The sequence below is a fragment of the Thermobia domestica genome, chromosome 4 (genome assembly GCF_964235325.1).
Source record: "Thermobia domestica chromosome 4, izTheDome1.hap1.1, whole genome shotgun sequence".
NCBI lineage: Eukaryota > Metazoa > Arthropoda > Insecta > Zygentoma > Lepismatidae > Thermobia > Thermobia domestica.
In genome coordinates this window covers 219168849-219188140 of record NC_137457.1, presented here as the reverse complement: position 1 = coordinate 219188140, position 19292 = coordinate 219168849, and the positions used below count along the sequence as shown (strand labels likewise).

At 36.0% G+C, this 19292-nt stretch overlaps 1 protein-coding gene across 1 annotated transcript in view; it reads right to left on the bottom strand.

The window, feature by feature from the left end:
• Window positions 1-19292, bottom strand: part of Spf30 (survival of motor neuron-related-splicing factor 30) — a 46045-nt gene that overhangs the window by 8813 nt on the left and 17940 nt on the right. Inside the window, exon 4 of the mRNA XM_081755489.1 lies at window positions 5224-5394. Within this exon, the coding sequence (XP_081611615.1) occupies window positions 5224-5394 (171 nt within the window). The remainder of the gene's footprint in view (window positions 1-5223; window positions 5395-19292) is intronic.

Below are 19292 nucleotides of genomic sequence, written 5' to 3'. Positions count from 1 at the left end.
CACTTGACGCGAGCTGGGATCGAAACAAGGACCCCATTCACCAAAGGTGAACGCTCTACCACTGAGCCACCACGGCTCATCGAAGTGATTTTGAGGTTATGGACATTATAGATGCTTGGCTCTGGACCAACCGAAAGATTTTTTTCTGTTGGGACTGCAGCCCTAGAAGGCCGACTGGAAAAGTGTATTAATGTTGCAGGGTACTAGGTGGAAAAGTAACACTGATTAGGTTTTTTTGTAGAGATTCCTTCTTTGTCAGGAACAGAGCATGCTGAATCACCCTCATATATTAACTTGTTTCTTCTGTAAACCACTATTATACTTAAATGTGTTAACACCAGAACAAAAGTTCTGCTTCAAATTACTGCAACACTTAAAACACCATTTTTCGGTACTTATAAATTTCTGTAACTCAAAGATACACAAAGTTTAAAAAAAAATGCATAACTGGATCGGAATTTGTGCCCAGGTCTCCTACTTACCGTGCCGATGCGTTATCTACTACGCTACCCAGCCCGCTACCTGAACAGTCATACATTCTATTAACTGTTCCAGAGCGGTCAGAGGAGTTCTGTAATAGATACTGGGATGTCCAGGCACAAATGAGTTCTGATAGATACAGCCCAAGTGGTCTGTGTGGCTAAGCACCGACTTCAAGAATGATAGAATATATAAAATTTTAGGGAGCAGATTGTGTAGCGTAGCGGAAAACGGATAGCCACAACAAGCCGGAGACCCAGATTCGAATCCTGGTCCAATCTCATATGATCGCCCTCATTAACTTTCTAATGCTACTATGAAAACTTAACGTCAGCTGATTTTCGTCCAAAATAATTGAGTTTTTGGCGTAGAATCATGCTCAATTGCTCAATTTTTAATTGAAATGTTAATTTGCTCACTTCAAGGACTTCATTTTTTCTGTAGTAACCGAATGAATAACCATTCTGATCTGTTCAGCTACAATTTTTATAGTATAAAATTTATAGTCAGTACTCTTTTACTGGAAACAAAGAAACGAACAAATTAACTCTCTAGCCAACTTCAAAACAAAATTACAACTTCATTTCAAGAATAAGGAACGGAAAAAAGCGAAGATACTTATGAGGCGCCCATTTTCATTGATTGAACATAGGAATACATTATTTTATACTGTATATACATGTAAATTTCTTACATCTTATTTACGGTTGAATCCAATCAAGGATTTAACTCTAACGTTTCTGGAACGTTTGAGGAGTAAGAAATATACGGTAGTTCCTATCAATTGATTTTATTTATTTTGTATCGTTACTTAGTTTTATATCCTTCTTAAACTCGAAATGAAATGAAATGAAATTTCCAGTTTAACGTCCCACGTGTATGCACCGAGGTTGAGAGAGACGGTGATGATAATAATGAATGATATAGTTGAATATAAAAAGTGGAAAAGACAGGAGAACTCCGTGAAACTCCACACACATTGTGTTTGTTAAACACAAAACTAACTTGGCATGAGCTGGGATGAAAATAGGGACCCGAAATACCAAAGCTGAGTCTCGACCACTGAGTCACTGCGGCCCCCTTCTTAAACGAGATCGCACAGAGACAATATGCATGACGTCTAGTTATAGATTACAAGTAGAATACTCGTTCTTCGCACAGGGAGAATACGTTTCATTTTGGACATGAAGGGCTGAATTTGGATTTAAACGGCATCGGAAGTGTCACTGTCCATCTTAGCGACCCCGAAAACTATAAATTCGCCACTAATATCGGTCATTGTCGATCATTTCTAAACATCTCTCTTCCTCCCCTAAGTTGCCGTCAAAGTGGAATGATAGAAAGCATCCCACGCCCGAATCTCATCTATGTTGAGAATTTGACAGAGATCGGTCGGGTGGTTCAAGAGTTATTATTTACAGACATAATGACTTCCATTTTTATTTGTATAGATTTTCTAAATAATAAAATATGGATACAACCTAATTGTTTCTTTGTAATTTGACGAAATGGCTTCAACAACAGTGTAATTCACAAGAAAAGATGAGTATGAGTAAAGCTAATTTTCTTCTCAACTCCTAGAAACTGGATTGTTAAAGATAAGTATATTTCGTACGAGAATATATTTCATGAAAAAAAAAAAAAAAAAGTTTTAAAGGGTGTTTTTTCATGATCACGGAACGGAAAGAGTTTTGAACGGAGCCTCAATAAGCGTTCTTAATGAGGAAACTGGAAACTATGGTTCAGTAAGGATAACCGAAATACTTTTCGATATCATTGTTTGCAACCACCGTTAGCTCAAGATCGTTACGAGCTGCAAATGATGTTAAGCAACTGTGGAACTGAAACTCGAGGGAACCACCTACAGGAGTTGTTACAAACCTACTTCTTGTTTATCTGTAATTTTGCATATACTTCAACATCGGTTTCGGTTCCAGAACTAATTTTCTCAGAAAATTAGTATTGATTCCACGCCAAGAACCTATTTTTTCGGAAAACTGGTTTCGAAACCGCGTTCGGAGGGATTTTTTTTTCTGAGAAAATACGTTCTGGTTCTTGAGCCGAAATCCAGGTTTTATTTACGCTTATCGTTTTCCATTATTACTGACAACCCTTTTTCTTTCGTTTCTTAATCATACTCGTTGCATTTTAAATCCCCAGTCAATATTTTGTAATTCCCTCCTACAACCGATTGTGAATACGAGCTCGCATGCCTAAGTTTGCTCATGCCAATTAACTCGATACATACCTTGTATTTATTCGGAGTGAAATATTTATAGTTGAATATTCGGACGAATATTGAAAATGTTTAACAATAAAGCATGATACTCTTTAGAGCTCATTAAGCTGTAAAAGTTAACAATAACTATTCGTCCAATTACTCTTAATTTACAGTTATATGGTACCAAAATATGACTGCCCCATTAGGTATCGTAGGTCGGATAATTTATTTATGTACAGTACAATAACGAGTATATACCCCTGCGTGTTACTACGGACAATATTTTTCATCCCTTCCTCTTCCTGCGTTCCGTTTCTCATAGTCTTCAATATTGAATACCTACAACTGAATAGTACACACGCTATTACATGGTTCTTCGCTCAATACTTTCGGAGATCTGGCGAACAAAAAAAGATCTCCATTCTCCTCTTATAAAATGGAATGAAATATTTGAGTTTTACGTCCCACGGTTATGCCGGTTAGGCTAAAGGAGACGGTGATGATGAGTAATGAATGAAATGGTGGAATGAAGAAACTGGGAGGAAACGGGAGAACCCCGAGAAAACCCACGCACACGGTGTTTGTTCACCACAAAGTTCACTTGGCGGGGGCTGGGATCGAACCCGGGACCCCAAGCACCATAAGTGAACGCTCTACCACTAAGCCACCGCGGCCCCTCTCCTCTTATAAGTCTCATCTCGGAAAATTCCACCTAATCTCGAGCCCAGGATATAAAGAGAGCAATTATAGAAAATTTTAAGGTTCTACACAAAATAGTTCTGGAGATCCGCAGAACGTCAGAAAAAAACTTTCAAGTGCCCCTAAAACTCTCTTCTGGACTGTATTTCGCAAAACATTGACTTACCCACAACGTAAGATGCAAGGAGTACATTAATACAGAATTTCATATTTTGCGCCTAATAGTTTCGGAGATCTCTTGATGAATGAGTTCATAGATTTACTCTTTCATATATAGATAGACTAATGGTTCTATTTTTCATTATTATTATTATTGACTGAAAGAAACTCCAATCCATAGTATAAGGACCCCTTATCACATCTGCACTATTTGTAATATGAAAATTTCATTTACTTTTTCTCTGATAAAGGGTTCCACATGAAGTTGGGGCCTGGCAATATGTCTCCAGTACAGCTGCGAATAGAAGACTAGAAAAATATGCCAAAGAGTAGGGTTGGCAAAAACCATGGTTTTTATTGAGGAAAAAAAAAACTTTTTTTGTGGTTTAATTTTTTTTTTTTTTTTTTTTGTTTAAATAATTTGCTCTATGTATTTATATCACATATGGACAGAAATAAGTTTGTTTCACCTTGGTGTTATTATGCAGCAACCGGGTTATGCTGGAAGGTGTTACATAAGCTTAAAACGGAGTCCAAACCGTTTCTCGACTTACATCCGAAAAAATTGTCCTCCATTCGAATTCGAAACAGAGACTAATTGGCCACAAATGCGATACGTCTGTCGACTCACTCACGAAGGACTTCCGATACGCTGTACTGGTCTTTACATACTTTTAATATAATTGTCTAATTGTCAAGAGTAATTTGAGAAGCACAAATGGATAAACAGTTTTACAAGTGAAATCATTATACAGAATTACATATGGACAATTTCAAAATACTGAAGAGTACAGAAGAACTAATTTAATCCAAGTTAGTTCACTACGACTTTTATTAGTCCAAGTTAAAGAAATAAAAGGACTTAATTTGCATATCAGTAAGAAAAATGAATAAAGAATTATTTGAGTCCACTTTGGCTCTGACCCATTTATACATAAATAGATACCGAAGATACTTCTGATTTCAGTAAATGCCCCTCGTGGGGTTTGTATGACCCCCCCCCCCCAAAAAAAGTATGGTATTTTTATGTATTTTATCAATAGTAAACATTATTAAAAGGAAACAATATTTAGAATGTTTCTTTGATTGAAATTGCATAACAACAATAATAAATTATAAAATAAATCACAAAATAAACATTCATAAACATAAAAAAAATTTGCTTTTGTAACATAGTCTTTTTGAGTAATGAATGGGAAATTTAGGTCTGAATATAATACGAATAATATGCGGAAGTGACACGTGATAACCCACAAATGTGTATTCATCAAGATTTTACGAACACACACTTTTACGAACATTTTTTGTTCTTTGATTTAAACCTTAAAAAAAACAGCTGGTTTAAACCAGTCAACCCTACCAAAGAGAATTCAAATGATTTAAAAGACTTTTTTTTAAATCCTCGAATACAATGTAAGAACGTTTATACTTAAGAAAGATAGGACCTGGTACGTAACGCAAAATCCTATTTCTCTCAGGTTTTTATCAGAAGTTTTATGCCCCAACAACAGGAATAGAATCCAAGGTAGTACGCTTCTTAGACACTTGCCTACGAAGAGGTACAATTAACACTGATGTTCGTATGAAGAAAACTCTGGATTAGAGAAAGATACTTCACACGGACAAAGAAATACAATCCCTGATACAAACGAGTATTTACTCACTTAGATTTACTTTCTCCGACATCTGCTTCGTCCGCTGTTCTCTTCTTATTCTCTTCTGGTGGCCGTTCTCTCAGAAGAGCTAACGTCGTTACGTCTGCATTTTTATAACTCTCGAAGGTAACCGATACTTCTCCTGTTTCTGTGATTTCATCAATTACTGCTTCATAGTATCTGCAAAGAAAGAATGTACACATTCGTTTATTTAGCTCTTACAACATAATAAAATACAAACAAATTCTTTCGTAATTAAGGATATAGACTGACGTATGTTTATAATACCGTATATTTCTGAATAAAAGGCTACTCCGATTTTTTTAAACAAAGGATTATTTTAAACCTTACTATAAAACGACTAAAAATCAGATCAAATCAGATACAGGACTCCCTTACACGAAGGGTCCACTGAATCTGCAAACGTTTACGGCTAAAGCGTTAAACAAGGAAGAATGTAGAGCTTAAGGGAAGGGGATTCTGTTTCTGTTCGGTAAAGAACAACTCCAAATCATATGTCACGAAAGCAAGGTGACCTCACATTTTTGGACACGAAATTGTGGCAAAAAATCAAGTCTTGAATTCAGAAATATTCGTAAGTTGTAAATTTGCTCTTTTATTTAATGCGTCTAATATTTAATGTACTAATATTTACTGTCATGTTTCGGTAATCCCCGACACCTTCAGCAGATTGGTCAACTCACTAGCAATTCATTTCACTTCTCAGAATTACCTTTTGTACTATTTTGTTGCATTTTACTGTATAATGTAAAAAAATTATTTGTTTTGAATAACATTGCAGCAAATTGAAGAAGTGTGTACTCATTGAAGTTTAATGTATAATTAATGTTAATATAAATTTAACATTAAAACAGCATCCTTACAAAATATTCGAGAAAAGTAAGCAAAATTTCTACAAACTAGCACAAAACTACGTAAGTCTTCATAAAAATTTTCTGTATATATTTTACACAGCAATATAAATTTCAAAACACGAAAATGTGATAATGTGCAATAAATGAGATGAAATATTTCAGTTTAATGTCCCACGATTATGACCTTTAGGCTAAGGAGACGATGATGTAAGAATTGGTAGAATGAAAAAGTAGGAGGAAACGAGAGTACCCGAGAAAACCCGCGGACACAATGTTGTTCACCACAAACTTACTTGACCGAGGATAGAACCACGGACCCTACGCACCAGAGGCAAGTCCTCTACCACTAAGCTACCGTAACCCCCGTATGATAATGTGCAAGGAATGTACATTTCGTATTAGCAAAGCAGTGCAAGAGGAAATTTTGAAAAGTGAGATGGATTACCGGTGCCTTCCATCTCAATTCAGGCAGAGCCTGTACAATCACCATCTCAGATATTGTTGAAACTTTTTTTTATAGCAACTAGACATGTTTTTAAGAAACCCATATTTTTTTGTTTTGTCCAAAAATATTTTCCCGCCAAGTAATGGGCCATCAAAGACGGGGAGTACAATTTATGAAGTGTAGAACAGATGGAAAATCGTCAATTTCGGAGCCTCACCATTCAGCTATGGAGACAGGTAGAGTTATAATTCTTGTGGTATGTACATAGGAATATAAATAAACTATATTTTATTATAGTTTGGTTTGCACATGCGTATCTTTTTGTACATAAATTAACAAATGAACGTCAGTTTATCTGAAAAGTCGAAGTTTGCGAATTTTTTCGAGCACTTCCGGTTCGAATTTTAAAATTCTATTTTCACGGTTGGTAAGACCTAGTTACCCGCTTTCCGAAAAAAAAGTGTCGCTTCTGTGTGCAAACGTTTTGTCGCAAAAAAATTGGAGAAATTGTAAAATTTTCAAAAATCGCCATTTTTGGGAGCCATTTTCTCGAAAACACCATCTTTTAAAATTCTGAAATTTTGTCAGATGGTTCAACTTTGCATGAATAATAAACACACCAAATACCATTCTCGACCAATACTTCATGAATTAACTACAGCATTTGAAGTTTCGTTAACTTTAATGTCACAGTTAGCAACACTGGAAACAATAAAAGTGCAATGATTTGATGATGTTTGTGGTTCACATTCATTAAATGAAGAATAAAAGGTTTTCCTGACTGATTTTTATTATTTTGATCAAAAAAGCTCTCTGGAATAGGAAAATGAGCCTTCCCCTACTCGTCCGTTTTCTTAAACCGAAGTAATCTGAGATGGAAATTACGATTGCGAAACACACAAATTTTAAGTTTACTTAAAATGGCCTTCCAATAAATTCTGATGATCTATAAAAAGCCTGAACTATTACCTCAGTGATGATTTGGAATGCTCCAGACAGTCTCAATTAAGTGCGATGTCATTACAGTGATCGAAAAAAGACAAAAACTTAAAAAAAAAAATCGAAACATTTTCTTACGCGCCCCATCAAAGAAATTTACGTACTTTTTAAACAGAACAATCCCAGCATAAGAATGGGTCACTCGGAATTTTATAGTATTCGACTAAAGTGGGTCAGTCTGCAACCTGCAAGGGAAGTGTGTGTGTATATTGTGCAAATTTTAAGTTAGCTGCTACTGCGTTGCACCAAATCAAAGGTGCAACCTGTATTGAAGCTGCCATGAGTGACCTATTTCCTTTAGTAGTATGATCCGTAGAAAATGACAGCTGTCTTCAAGAATGTGGTGAATGTCCTGGAGTGGAAGGAATAAGTGTGGAGTCTAATTATTGATCCTGTTGAAAATGAAAGTGTTACGTACGCCATATGGGAAAACAATGATCTCGTAAAAAAAATTGTGCCACGTTCTGTTTTCGTATCGTACATTGCTGGTTTAACTGGAGGAATTGTAATTCATGACTACATCAAGAAAATCCAAAGAGAATTAATTGCTACCGAAAAGCATCGTATAAAATTTCAATATAGAAATTCTATTTTACTTCATGTAGACTTCGTTGAAAACTGGACTGTTATTCTACAAAGTGAAATTCAGAGTTATCACCGGAATATGGAACAACTGATAGTTTTGTTGTAATAAGCGATGATAAAACACACGATTCGGCTCATGTACTCATAGCAACAGACAAGACTCTAAAAATACTCGAAGAAAAACTACTAAAAATACTACCAAACCGTGTCAGTGATTTCTGATGGTGCTGCATCCCACTTTAAAAATCGCTTTCAGATGTTCGAGATGCAGATAGGTCCGATAAAGCAGTGGTTTTGCAGTGAAACTGGCCATGCTAGGGTCTCTGCGACGGTATTGAGCGCGGGGGAAGGGGGTTTGTAAATAATGTGTCAACGTGGCATAACCTTAGACAAAAACAGATACACAGTATTAAAATCGCAGAAGAATTCGTGAGTATAGTACAAGTACAAACTCCGGACATTACTCTCGTTCTGTTGATTGGAACTGAATTCGACAACTTTCGGAAGAAAGAAAAGCAAGAATGGGAAACTATGAGACCGGTAACTGGTATTCAACGAAGTCACCTTTGGCTTTCGGAAAATGGCGAAGTTTTTATGGCAGTAACGGGTCACCATAAACTAACTTCATGCTTCCCCCAAAATCGAGCTTCTGCAATTCGAAGTGTAGATTTAAGAAATCTGCAAAAAGGAACTTTTGTTACATACATATGCGCAAAGCAGCCGATTTCTCTGTAAATTAGGGGGGGGGGAGGTGGCGGGGAATTCAAATGGAATGAAATTTTTGAGTTTTACGTCCCACGGTTATGCCGGTTAGGCTAAAGGAGACGGTGATGATGAGTAATGAATGAAATGGTGGAATGAAGAAAGTGGGAGAACCCCGAGAAAACCCACGCACACGGTGTTTGTCCACCACAAAGTTTACTTGGCGGGAGCAGGGTTTGAACCCGAGACCCCTAGCACCAGAGGTGAACGCTCTATAGAGCGTCCCACTCTTAGATTGCAGTACAGAGTAAATGGAGCGCGCTATTGCCACATTTCTTCCGCCGTATGTTTTATTTCGAAGAAAGAACAAGAAAGACAGAAAGAGTGACAAGTCTGTAAATAAATCCTTAAATTCATATATTTTCAACTCTTTTGTCATTCCAATCGCGCAAATTCATTTAGAACGGCGAATTAGAGGGTACGAAATAACAGTCTAACAATTGTGTGTTAGAAGGTTTTTTTTTTTTTTTTTTATGATGGTTTATAAATCGTTGCAATAAAATTTTGATGGAAGCAATACGAAATCGAGAGAACATAGGAAACGAATAGAAAACATATGATTGAAATAAATGGCAGGCTAAACAGTTCTACACACAAATTTCCTGTACCGATTGTGCGGCAAACTAAGGAATAGCAATGGGTAAGATACTGCTACTGAAGTTGAATAAGAGTGAAAACTGGAGTAGGGTAATAGTGATAAGTGACGAGAAAATGTGACGTACGAGAACGCTCATTCGTCTGTGTAAGCAAAATATCCGCTAATCCAATTCCATTTGTCAAACAAGTTACATCATAAGTATATTGTGAAGGCGGCTTCTTCCCATGTTTTAAGACTGTATCATGAAGGACGTGCTAGAGGGTATGGTGGCAGAAAAAGGAGGGAGGGGACGAAAAGAGACTACTGGACGATATCAAAATAGAAAAATCATAAGTGAAGACGAAGAGGTTAACCGAAGACCGTGGATCGTGGAAGCTTCTGAGTTGCAGCAAGTGGCCTGCCAATAAAATATGATGATGATGATTATGACAAATGCAATAGTGAATAGAAACTGAACCTCCCTAGTTTCTATACTCACTTCTGACACCTCTATCAGTCTGGAAACAGAAAAGGAATGAAAAGAAATTCCATTATGTCCGTTCTAAACAAACGCGCAAGTTGTGACTTTAAATCACGTATAGTGACAGCCAGATCGTTGGGCGAGGAAACAAAACCAAACAGAATTATCAAACCCTGCTTCCTAAAGAAGCATGAGGGGGGGGGGGAGAATAAAGAGGCCTTTCATTCTGCTTTGTGAGCTCATAAAGTTATTTGTTATGAACGCTTTTGTCATTTTTATATGTATATTCAAAGTAAATAAGAGAAGTGGAATTGCAAACGAAACCAACTTTTATTGTCAAAATTGTCAGCATCTGAAACAGCATCAAGGACTACTATAAATGAATCAATTACAAAACTAATAACTTTTTATCACCAGGAATGAGGAGACTTATTATTATTAATGGATTAATGGATATATATATATATATATATGTGTGTGTGTGTGTGTGCAACTCAAGGAAAACGAGCGAAGTTAGTAGTGGAACGTAAGATTGAGTGGAGTTGACGCAATGTTTATCGTAGGTGAGGTCCAGGATTCGATTTTGCGAATATGGTTGGTTCCGTTAAGCAGTAGAATCGTGCTCGCATACCATCAACAGTAAACACTCATCGTTATAGCACAATACTCTACATCAGTAACTTTAAAACAAACATTATAAGGAAAATATCATCGGCAAGATTTATCACTGCTTTTCTTCTGGTCAGATGCGCTCGCTTTGGAAAGTTGATGCTTAACACTAAACGTCATAAAACCTAAATAAAGAAAGATATTGACCTGCGAATTGTTTTAAAAATAATTTCAATCTTTTCTCAATATTTTTCTCGCTTTGCACCCCCATCTAACCTGAAAAATAAAAAAGTTTCTCACTAGTCAACTTTTTAGATATTGCATTGGAATAGTATATGCACTTTCTCTTACATTTTATTTTTTATTTTAAAATTCAAAAAGTTTTTTTTTTTTTTTTTTTGGATGCAAACTTTTCCAACATTTGCACCAAATATGGTATTAATAGCTGTATAAGTTTCATCGTTGTATCTCTTAGAGTTCCGAACTTATGACGTGATATATTTAACGCGACGTTAGAATTTGCCATTAGCAAGATTTCTCTCTTTCAATTTATTTCAACACTTGAAAATTCTTCTTGATGTGAGAAAAACAGATTATTTGATAGAGAATACAATGTTCTACAATAATTTATTCATACCTAGTAAAATAAACTATTTCTAAAATTCAGGCTAAGTTTGGCAACAATGGACATAAGGAAAAGCATTGCCATTTACTCCTGTACTGCAATCTAAGGGTGGGACGCTCTATACCACTGAGCCACCGCGGCGGGGAATTCAGATGCAGAAGGTATATATATATGAGGATTTTAAGACAAACTGCATTCAAATTATGCCAAATATTGTATATTCATAAATACACTAGGGGGCCCACATCAGCTTTGGGGGTTCCGCCCCCCACTCCTCTTGCATATATGTATGATAATCAGTGGTGCGTAGCAGAATTATGAATAAATCATGAATTACGTAAAGTTGAAGTGCTGTTCATGCTTCCACATGAGCTTTCAGCAGGATATAGGTTTCCAGAAGAGAATAACAAAAGTGAAGTGTTTTTTTGATTTTCGACAATGTGCTACGTAGGGCAGATTCAAGACGGACTTCTGTGGTGGACAAACACCGTGTGCGTGGGTTTTCTCGGGGTTCTCCCGTTTCCTCCCACTTTCTTCATTCCACCGTTTCATTCATTTCTCATAATCACCGTCTCCTTTAGCCTAACCGGCATAACCGTGGGACGTAAAACTCAAAGATTTCATTTCATTTCATTTTCAAGACGGACTTCTGGGGAGGGGGGGGGGAGGTTATACTGATACTTAGAGCTACTTTTAAGAGCTCCAAACTCTAGGAGGGCGATCGCCTCCCTGGATCCACCTCTGGACGAGTTGTGAGTGTACCTGCATCTGCACGGTTACATGCTATTAGCGAAGGCGACACCAAGCAAGCAAATAATTGGTCCATGTAAAAAAAAAAAAAAAAAAAAAAAAAAAAAAAAAAAAAAAAACGAAGAAGGGGGAAGGCTCATTTTACTATTTCAGAGAGCCTTTTTGATCAAAATAATAAAAACCAGTCAGGATAACCTTTTATTCTTCATTTAATTAATGTGAACCACAAACATCATGAAATCATTGCATTTTTATTATTTTCAGTGTTGCTAATTGTGACATCAAAGTTAATGAAACTTCGCTAACTTCAAAAGGCTGTAGTTAATTCATGAAGTATTGGTCGAGAATGGTATTTGGTGTTTACTATTCATGTAAAGTTGAACCATCTGACAAAATTTCAGAATTTTAGAAGATGGTGTTTTCGAGAAAATGGCGCCCAAAAATGGCGATTTTTGAAAATTTTACAATTTCTCCAATTTTTTTTGCGACAAAACGTTTGCACATAGAAGCGATACATTTTTTTTTTTTTCGGAAATCGGGTAACTAGGTCTTACCAATCGTGAAAACAGAATTTTAAAATTCGAACCGGAAGTGCTCGAAATAAATTCGCAAACTTCGACTTTTTAGATAAACTGACGTTCGCTTGTTAATTTATGTACAAAAAGATACGCATACGCAAACCAAACTATAATAAAATATAGTTTATTTATATCCTTATATACATACCACAACAAGAATTATAACTCTACCTGTCTTCATAGCTGAATGGTGGGGATCCGAAGTTGACCATTTTCCATGTCATTTTACAATTCATAAATTGTACTTCCCGTCTTTGATGGCCCATTACTTGGCGGGAAAATATTTTTCAACAAAACAAAAAAATTTGGGTCTCTTAAAAACATGTCTAGTTGCTATAAAAAAGGTTTCAACAATATCTGAGATGGTGATGGTACATTTTCTTTTTTTTTTTTTTTTTTCTTTCTTTCTTTCTTTCGCCTGAGTTGAAATGGAAGGCACCTACCAGTTAGCTGCCCGATCTGCTGAGAAACGTATTACAGAACGTCGAAACAGTACAATCAAAAGTACATTAGATATTAGATGGAGTATATATGAGTGCGTTTACCGTTCTTTTTTCTTTCTTTCTCGAAATTACTTGATACAACAGAATGCAAATTATATAGTAACACCGAAGTTTGATACTCATTTTAGTTCACAGATGATTAAATGTTAAGTAGTAGTTGTTGGTTTTAAAGCAATTTTTCAATTTTTTTTAGAACCTTCAGAAATACTGAATGGGTATCGCTTCTGCAGTTCTAATTTTAAATATGTTGTCTTCATTTACATGTAAAAAAAAATCTGCAGATGTAAAAGCGCACAACAACTTTTAAATACGTATTACTTTTCTTCCCAATATAATTTCAATTATTGCCCATTAATAGAGCCTAGATTTTTTAAAAACGTATATGGAAATGCATACTTTACAGGTTTGTGCATAGTTAATTCGCACATTTCTGCGTATACATTTATTTATTTATATACGTTTCAGATGCAGATCAGTGTCCGTTTTACACTGAAACAATGTAACAACGTATATATAAGGAATGACAAAAAAGAAAGAAGAAAAATTTTAAAAATAAAAAGAAATAAAAAATTATATATATATATATATATATATATATATATATATATATATATATATATATATATTTGGTCTAGGAATTAATTCCGTGCGGGTGGACAAGAGATGGCGCAACGAACGGAGCGTCCCACAGTTCCGTGTATCCACACATGTGTTGCAAACCCCTGTCATCGCGTATCGTTCGTAGTATAGGGCAGTGGATTAAAGCAACAACACCAGTTTGTAGTTAAGTGAACATGGCGCAATTTGTGCCTGATAAAGTGTTTTTGCGGGGTGTCCTGCTGCATTACTTTAACATGCAGAAAAGTGCGACTGAAAGTCATCGTATTTTGGTGGAAGTGTATGGTGACCATGCTCTAGCTGAGTGAACGTGTCAGAAGTGGTTTGCACAGTTTAGAAGTGGTGATTTCGGCTTGGCAGACCAAGAGCGAGCTGGACAGCCAAAAAAATTTCAAGACGAAGAATTGACAGCATTGCTCGAGCAGGATTCGTGTCAAACGCAGGAACAACTTGCAGCAGCATTAGGCGTTGATCAAACAACAGTCTCCAAACGCTTGAAAGCCATGGGAATGATTCAAAAGATGTCACATTGGGTTCCACATGAATTGAAAGACAGAGACGTTGAAAGACGAAAAACCATTTGCGAACTGCTGCTTCAACGACAGAGCAGAAAGGGGTTTCTGCATCGAATTATTACGGGTGATGAGAAGTGGATCCATTACGAGAACCCTAAACGAAAAAAGGCCTGGGTGAAACCAGGTGAACCAGGTCCATCACAACCAAAACGAGATATTCACTGTGCAAAGGTTATGCTGTGCATATGGTGGGATATGAAAGGTGTGGTGTACTATGAGCTGCTACAACCGGGTGAAACTATGAATGGAGAACGTTATCGACGACAATTAATGCGTTTGAAGCAAGCTCTGGCCAGAACACGACCAGAATGGGAGAACAGACATGATAAACTTATTGTTCAACATGATAACGCTCGCCCACATGTCGCAAAACCGGTCAAAACCTATTTAGAAAATGTCGGATGGGAAGTTTTACCCCATCCGCCGTATTCACCAGACGTTGCTCCTTCGGACTACTACTTGTTCGATTGCATGAACAACGATTTCATTGGACAGCGGTTTACTTCTTCAGAAGATATCGAAACATGGGTCTCTGACTTGATCGCTTCCAAGGATGAGGACTTCTTTCGCCACGGAATCCGTACATTGCCTGACAGATGGGCGAAAGTGGTGGCTAGCGATGGACAATATTTTTCTTAAGGTATTTATGTATTTTGTGTTTGTACTACAGCTTCAATGTGTGCGTACCAACCGCACGAATTAATTCCTAGACCAAATATATATATATATATAATATGTACCATATTTAGAGACTTTAACTTGTTTTGAAAATGATTTTCCGAGTCAAAAATGTCAACATCTGACAATAGATTATTATATTTATACAATGATACCAACCTGAAGTATAAGGAACGTTGCATAATTGATAATCTGGGTGTTACATATGTAAGTAACGTATGATTACGAGTAACGCGAGAAAGCATGTGAAAATTGAGAACGGAGACCAAACAATTCGGAGTTAATTTTCTCATTGATAATTTGAAGTTATGAATCAATTTTTAATAGTCTTTTAACGTCCTGAATCAGGAAAGTAGTTTTCACACCCTGTCAGTAATGGGAATGGTCTTTTCTACCGTGGAGATTTTATTTCATTCATGTACAATTTTCGACGACTGTTGAAACTCAAGAAACTCAAGGTACACTTCTTTAAAAGTTACTCGAATATGTTAAGAAAACAACTGTTTTAAGTTCTGCCCTAGGCGAAAGGAAAAAAAAAAAAAAAAATAGAGAAGTTGGATAAAGTACTTAGCACCAATCAAAAATCGAGTCAATCAATCAATACATATGTGAGATCAATAAATTTTTATCAAATGAAGATTCCAAAGTTTCTGTGTCATTATACAAATATATATCGAATAACGTTAGTTGATATTGAAAAGTAGTTTATGACCATAATGACTTACTCTAGCAGACAATAGGCGATGTTAGACCTTAGAAAACCTTGAAAACTTCTACCGGTAGTAGTGTACGGAATTCCATTTTGCAGACGGGTAAATCTGAAATGAATAAGCTGCTTCCTGAGTTCGTATTATTTTATTTATAGTGCATATTTTCAGGTTTCTTAATGCATATAAATTCGGACCCTATTTATTTAAATTGAGAAAGTGATTTTTCTTTATTTTATTTTGAATACTTTATAGTTGTTCATGAACAACGGAAAAACTACCTATTGTTTTCAGAATACCAGTATAAGTGACTTTAATTAATTGGGGTCTAAAATATCTGAGTGTGATACTGGAAGATGAAATATATCCGAAGGTTCGAACTGAGAAATCACCATATTTCAAACAGCATATAATATGACGAAATCTCGTGCAACCAATTTTTGTGAAAGAGAAAAAAGGACCTTTATCAAATTACATAAACTGACAGGATGCAGATCTAATGATAACAGAAGTTCAGTACTTACCAAAGCGTTCTACAATTGAATTCAAGCTGAAACACAAACAATATGATAGTGTTCAACTTTTATGGAGAAAAGTTTGAGTATTTTCACTTGATGTTTGTTACACATCAATTTTTATTCATAATAGCTAAGAAATTTATAATTTTTACTAAAGAAACACAAGTTAAAATAGAGTTAAGGAATAATTAGTGTAGAATGGAGTAGTGATTTGTATGGTTATGAATCACTTAAAAAGTTCCCACAATAAATTTGTTTCGTTTAGGAAAATAGTTCTAATGTAAATTGCGATTAAGAATTTAGTATTGTGGAAAGGGTCAAGGCTTGAGAATGAATAATGATTTGAAAAAGTATTATGATTTATTTTAAAGCCCATTGCCATCATCATTGTTTACGGATTTTTGTTGGTTCTTGTGTGTGTGTGAACGTACTATTTGTCCTTTGAACAGCACCGTCACTGTCTTGAGCTTGTGCGATCATTTTCGCATCCCGTGTATTAATACTGCATTGGGAAGCATTCCTAATTGTGGGGGGACAATTCCGCAACTGCTTCTTGAAAAGTGAAAATATTTCGTAAAACTCATTCCAGAAAATTGTAGTTACAATCATGTTCACTGTTCGTTATTCTGTAGTTCTTTTGATAGCAGCAGTCACCCTTTGTTCATTGCACTCTTGAGATAATGGTTGTACTGTCATCTGAAACGCAGTTCGTTTGTAATTTACAGCGAACTCTCATTAATTCGAATTTAAATAATTCGAGCAAAAATTTGCTCCGCTTGAAAACGGTATTGAAAACAATGGTAAAAATATTGGGTAAATCGAACTTTTGAACCTCCTGTTTGGGTATTTCGCAGAACACAGTACAAAAATTTTTAGTATTGGAGAGATTGCAAACAAAAGGATCCAATTTCAATTGGTTTTCAGTATCCAGAGGCAACCGTAGGGAAGAATGATACAAAAAACACAATCCTTTGATGATGATAAAGATGAAAATGAAATGGACGATAAAGTAAAAAAAAAGAGCATGTGCCAAACTCATGTGAAGTTTTCGAAATGGTTGAAAATTTAAGAAGTTTTATTGAATGTATACCAAATGTTGTAACTGACGTATTTCACGAAATAAATGATGTTGAAAATTTTGTTGATCATGTAAAAGCAATCAAATTAAAGCAAATAAAGATTTTTTTTTTTTTTTTTTTAATGCGAGCAGATAATTAAGACTTTTACTCGTGTATGTGGTTTTATGTGATAATTCTGTCTACATGGCACTGTAGTTTAGTGCATTTTCCATGGTACGTGTGCCTTAAAATATGTGCAAGTAAACGTCGCTTGTTTGTTCGTGGTAATGTATTGCAATATATATATATATACTCCCTTAAAGACAAAGTCTAGTGCACATTATTATTTCACGTAGTTAGACTAGTTTTGTTCGCTTGATTTTAGTTATTTCAAATGATTTTTATGCATGTTTCGAATTTTGGATAATTCGATCTTTTTTCGTGTCCCTTTGGATTTCAAATTAAAAAGACTCAACTACAGTGTTTTCATGAATTCTATGGCATGATTCAACTTCACTGTTCGTTAAAATGTGATTCTTTCGATGGAAGCACTGCAAATGTTTGTTCACTGCATTGGGGAGGAACTTATAATAGTGGTGTTATGTGAAGCACAGTTCGTTTGTAACATTCGGGTGGTAGAGGCATTATATGAACATTATGAGTGGGTGGGCTTTGGAAATGGTGCTTACTGTGGGGTTGCTAGAGGTTCGAAGCCGAATCCAAAAGGCTGCTGTGAGAGTCTGTGCGTAGCTGTATAAGGTAAGGGAGTATAGGTCTTCGTGAAGTTGGGTGATTCTGGTGTCAGTGAGCGACCAAAACTACGTCTTGTGATGCGGCTTTATATCATTTGTAATGGATACAGGGTAGTGAATGCATACAGAAGGATGGCGCGTACTATGGTAGTATGGACGTGTAACTTGGTTTATGTGGTGAGGACAGAATTCCGTAAGAATGGTACTAAAAAGTAAAAATTGACCTTGAAGGCAGCGACCGAGTACAATCATGGAGAAAGAGGTGCCAATCCAATTGTACGCCGAGATAGTTTGCAACGGTCTCGACCGCAATGTCTTCATCTTGAAAGCGAAAGATGGCGTCGAAATGTTGGCATCGCTTTGTATACTGTACAATGGTTGTTTTGGATGCGCTGAATTTTATTTGCCTGTGTCCCAGACGTTCAAGGAGGTTGTGAAGATCAGCCAATGATGGCGACAAAGTGGGCTGTGTCGTCCGTGTATGTAGCAACTAGATTAGCGAGATGTGGCATTACAGATGTGTTATTTATCGGCATTATTTTCACTTGAATTTTGAATACTGCTAATGAGAAGGCAGCAAGAAGTAGAACAAGACACACTTAAGAATAATATTTTATTAAAGGGAACAGATTACAAGAAAAGGATATTACGCGCATTGCTTCAGTGATCATAATCATTGTTCGTAAAAAGTTATTAATAGTATATTTCTCAAAGCAACGTTAAATTTCTCTTTTCTTTCTTTTTCTTCTTAATTATTAAAGATATATACTGAGGAAAGTGGAAAATCACTGTTGGAACGTTTGAGTGTAGAATGTTATTTTGAATGCTTGGTAAATACTGAACTTTTGTTGCCGTTATTCTAGTTAAATTTAGACATACAAGTCAAATAAAAGGAAACAAAATATGTACTGCAATAATTTCCAACTGAAGATATATGATGGACAAGGATTAGTCATAAATCCTGTAATATTTTGGTACACAATATACTTGTATTTATTACAGCACAATGAAAGCATGTTAACGTTCAAAGTATAACCCCTCGTGCTGGACTATTTACAACCATCTTCTGCCAGTTCCTTGTTTCCAAGTTTAATACCACGTCTTGCTCTTAGAGGCAAAAAAGTTAATCACTGCTGCTTACACCTCCTGCTGCTGAGTGAAACATCGTGGTTTTAGGAAGTGTGCCACTGACCAAAACAGGTAGTAATTTGAAGGGAAAGATCTATATCATTTGTGGCATCAGATCAATGCCAACAAGTTCCTACTTTTCTGATTATGGTTTTCGAACCGAGTGTGATTCTGAGTTATTGTTTTGAAGTGGGCACCTTTTGATACACCAACAGGATATTTTTGGCATAGTGCAGCATACACCCGCTCCAACTC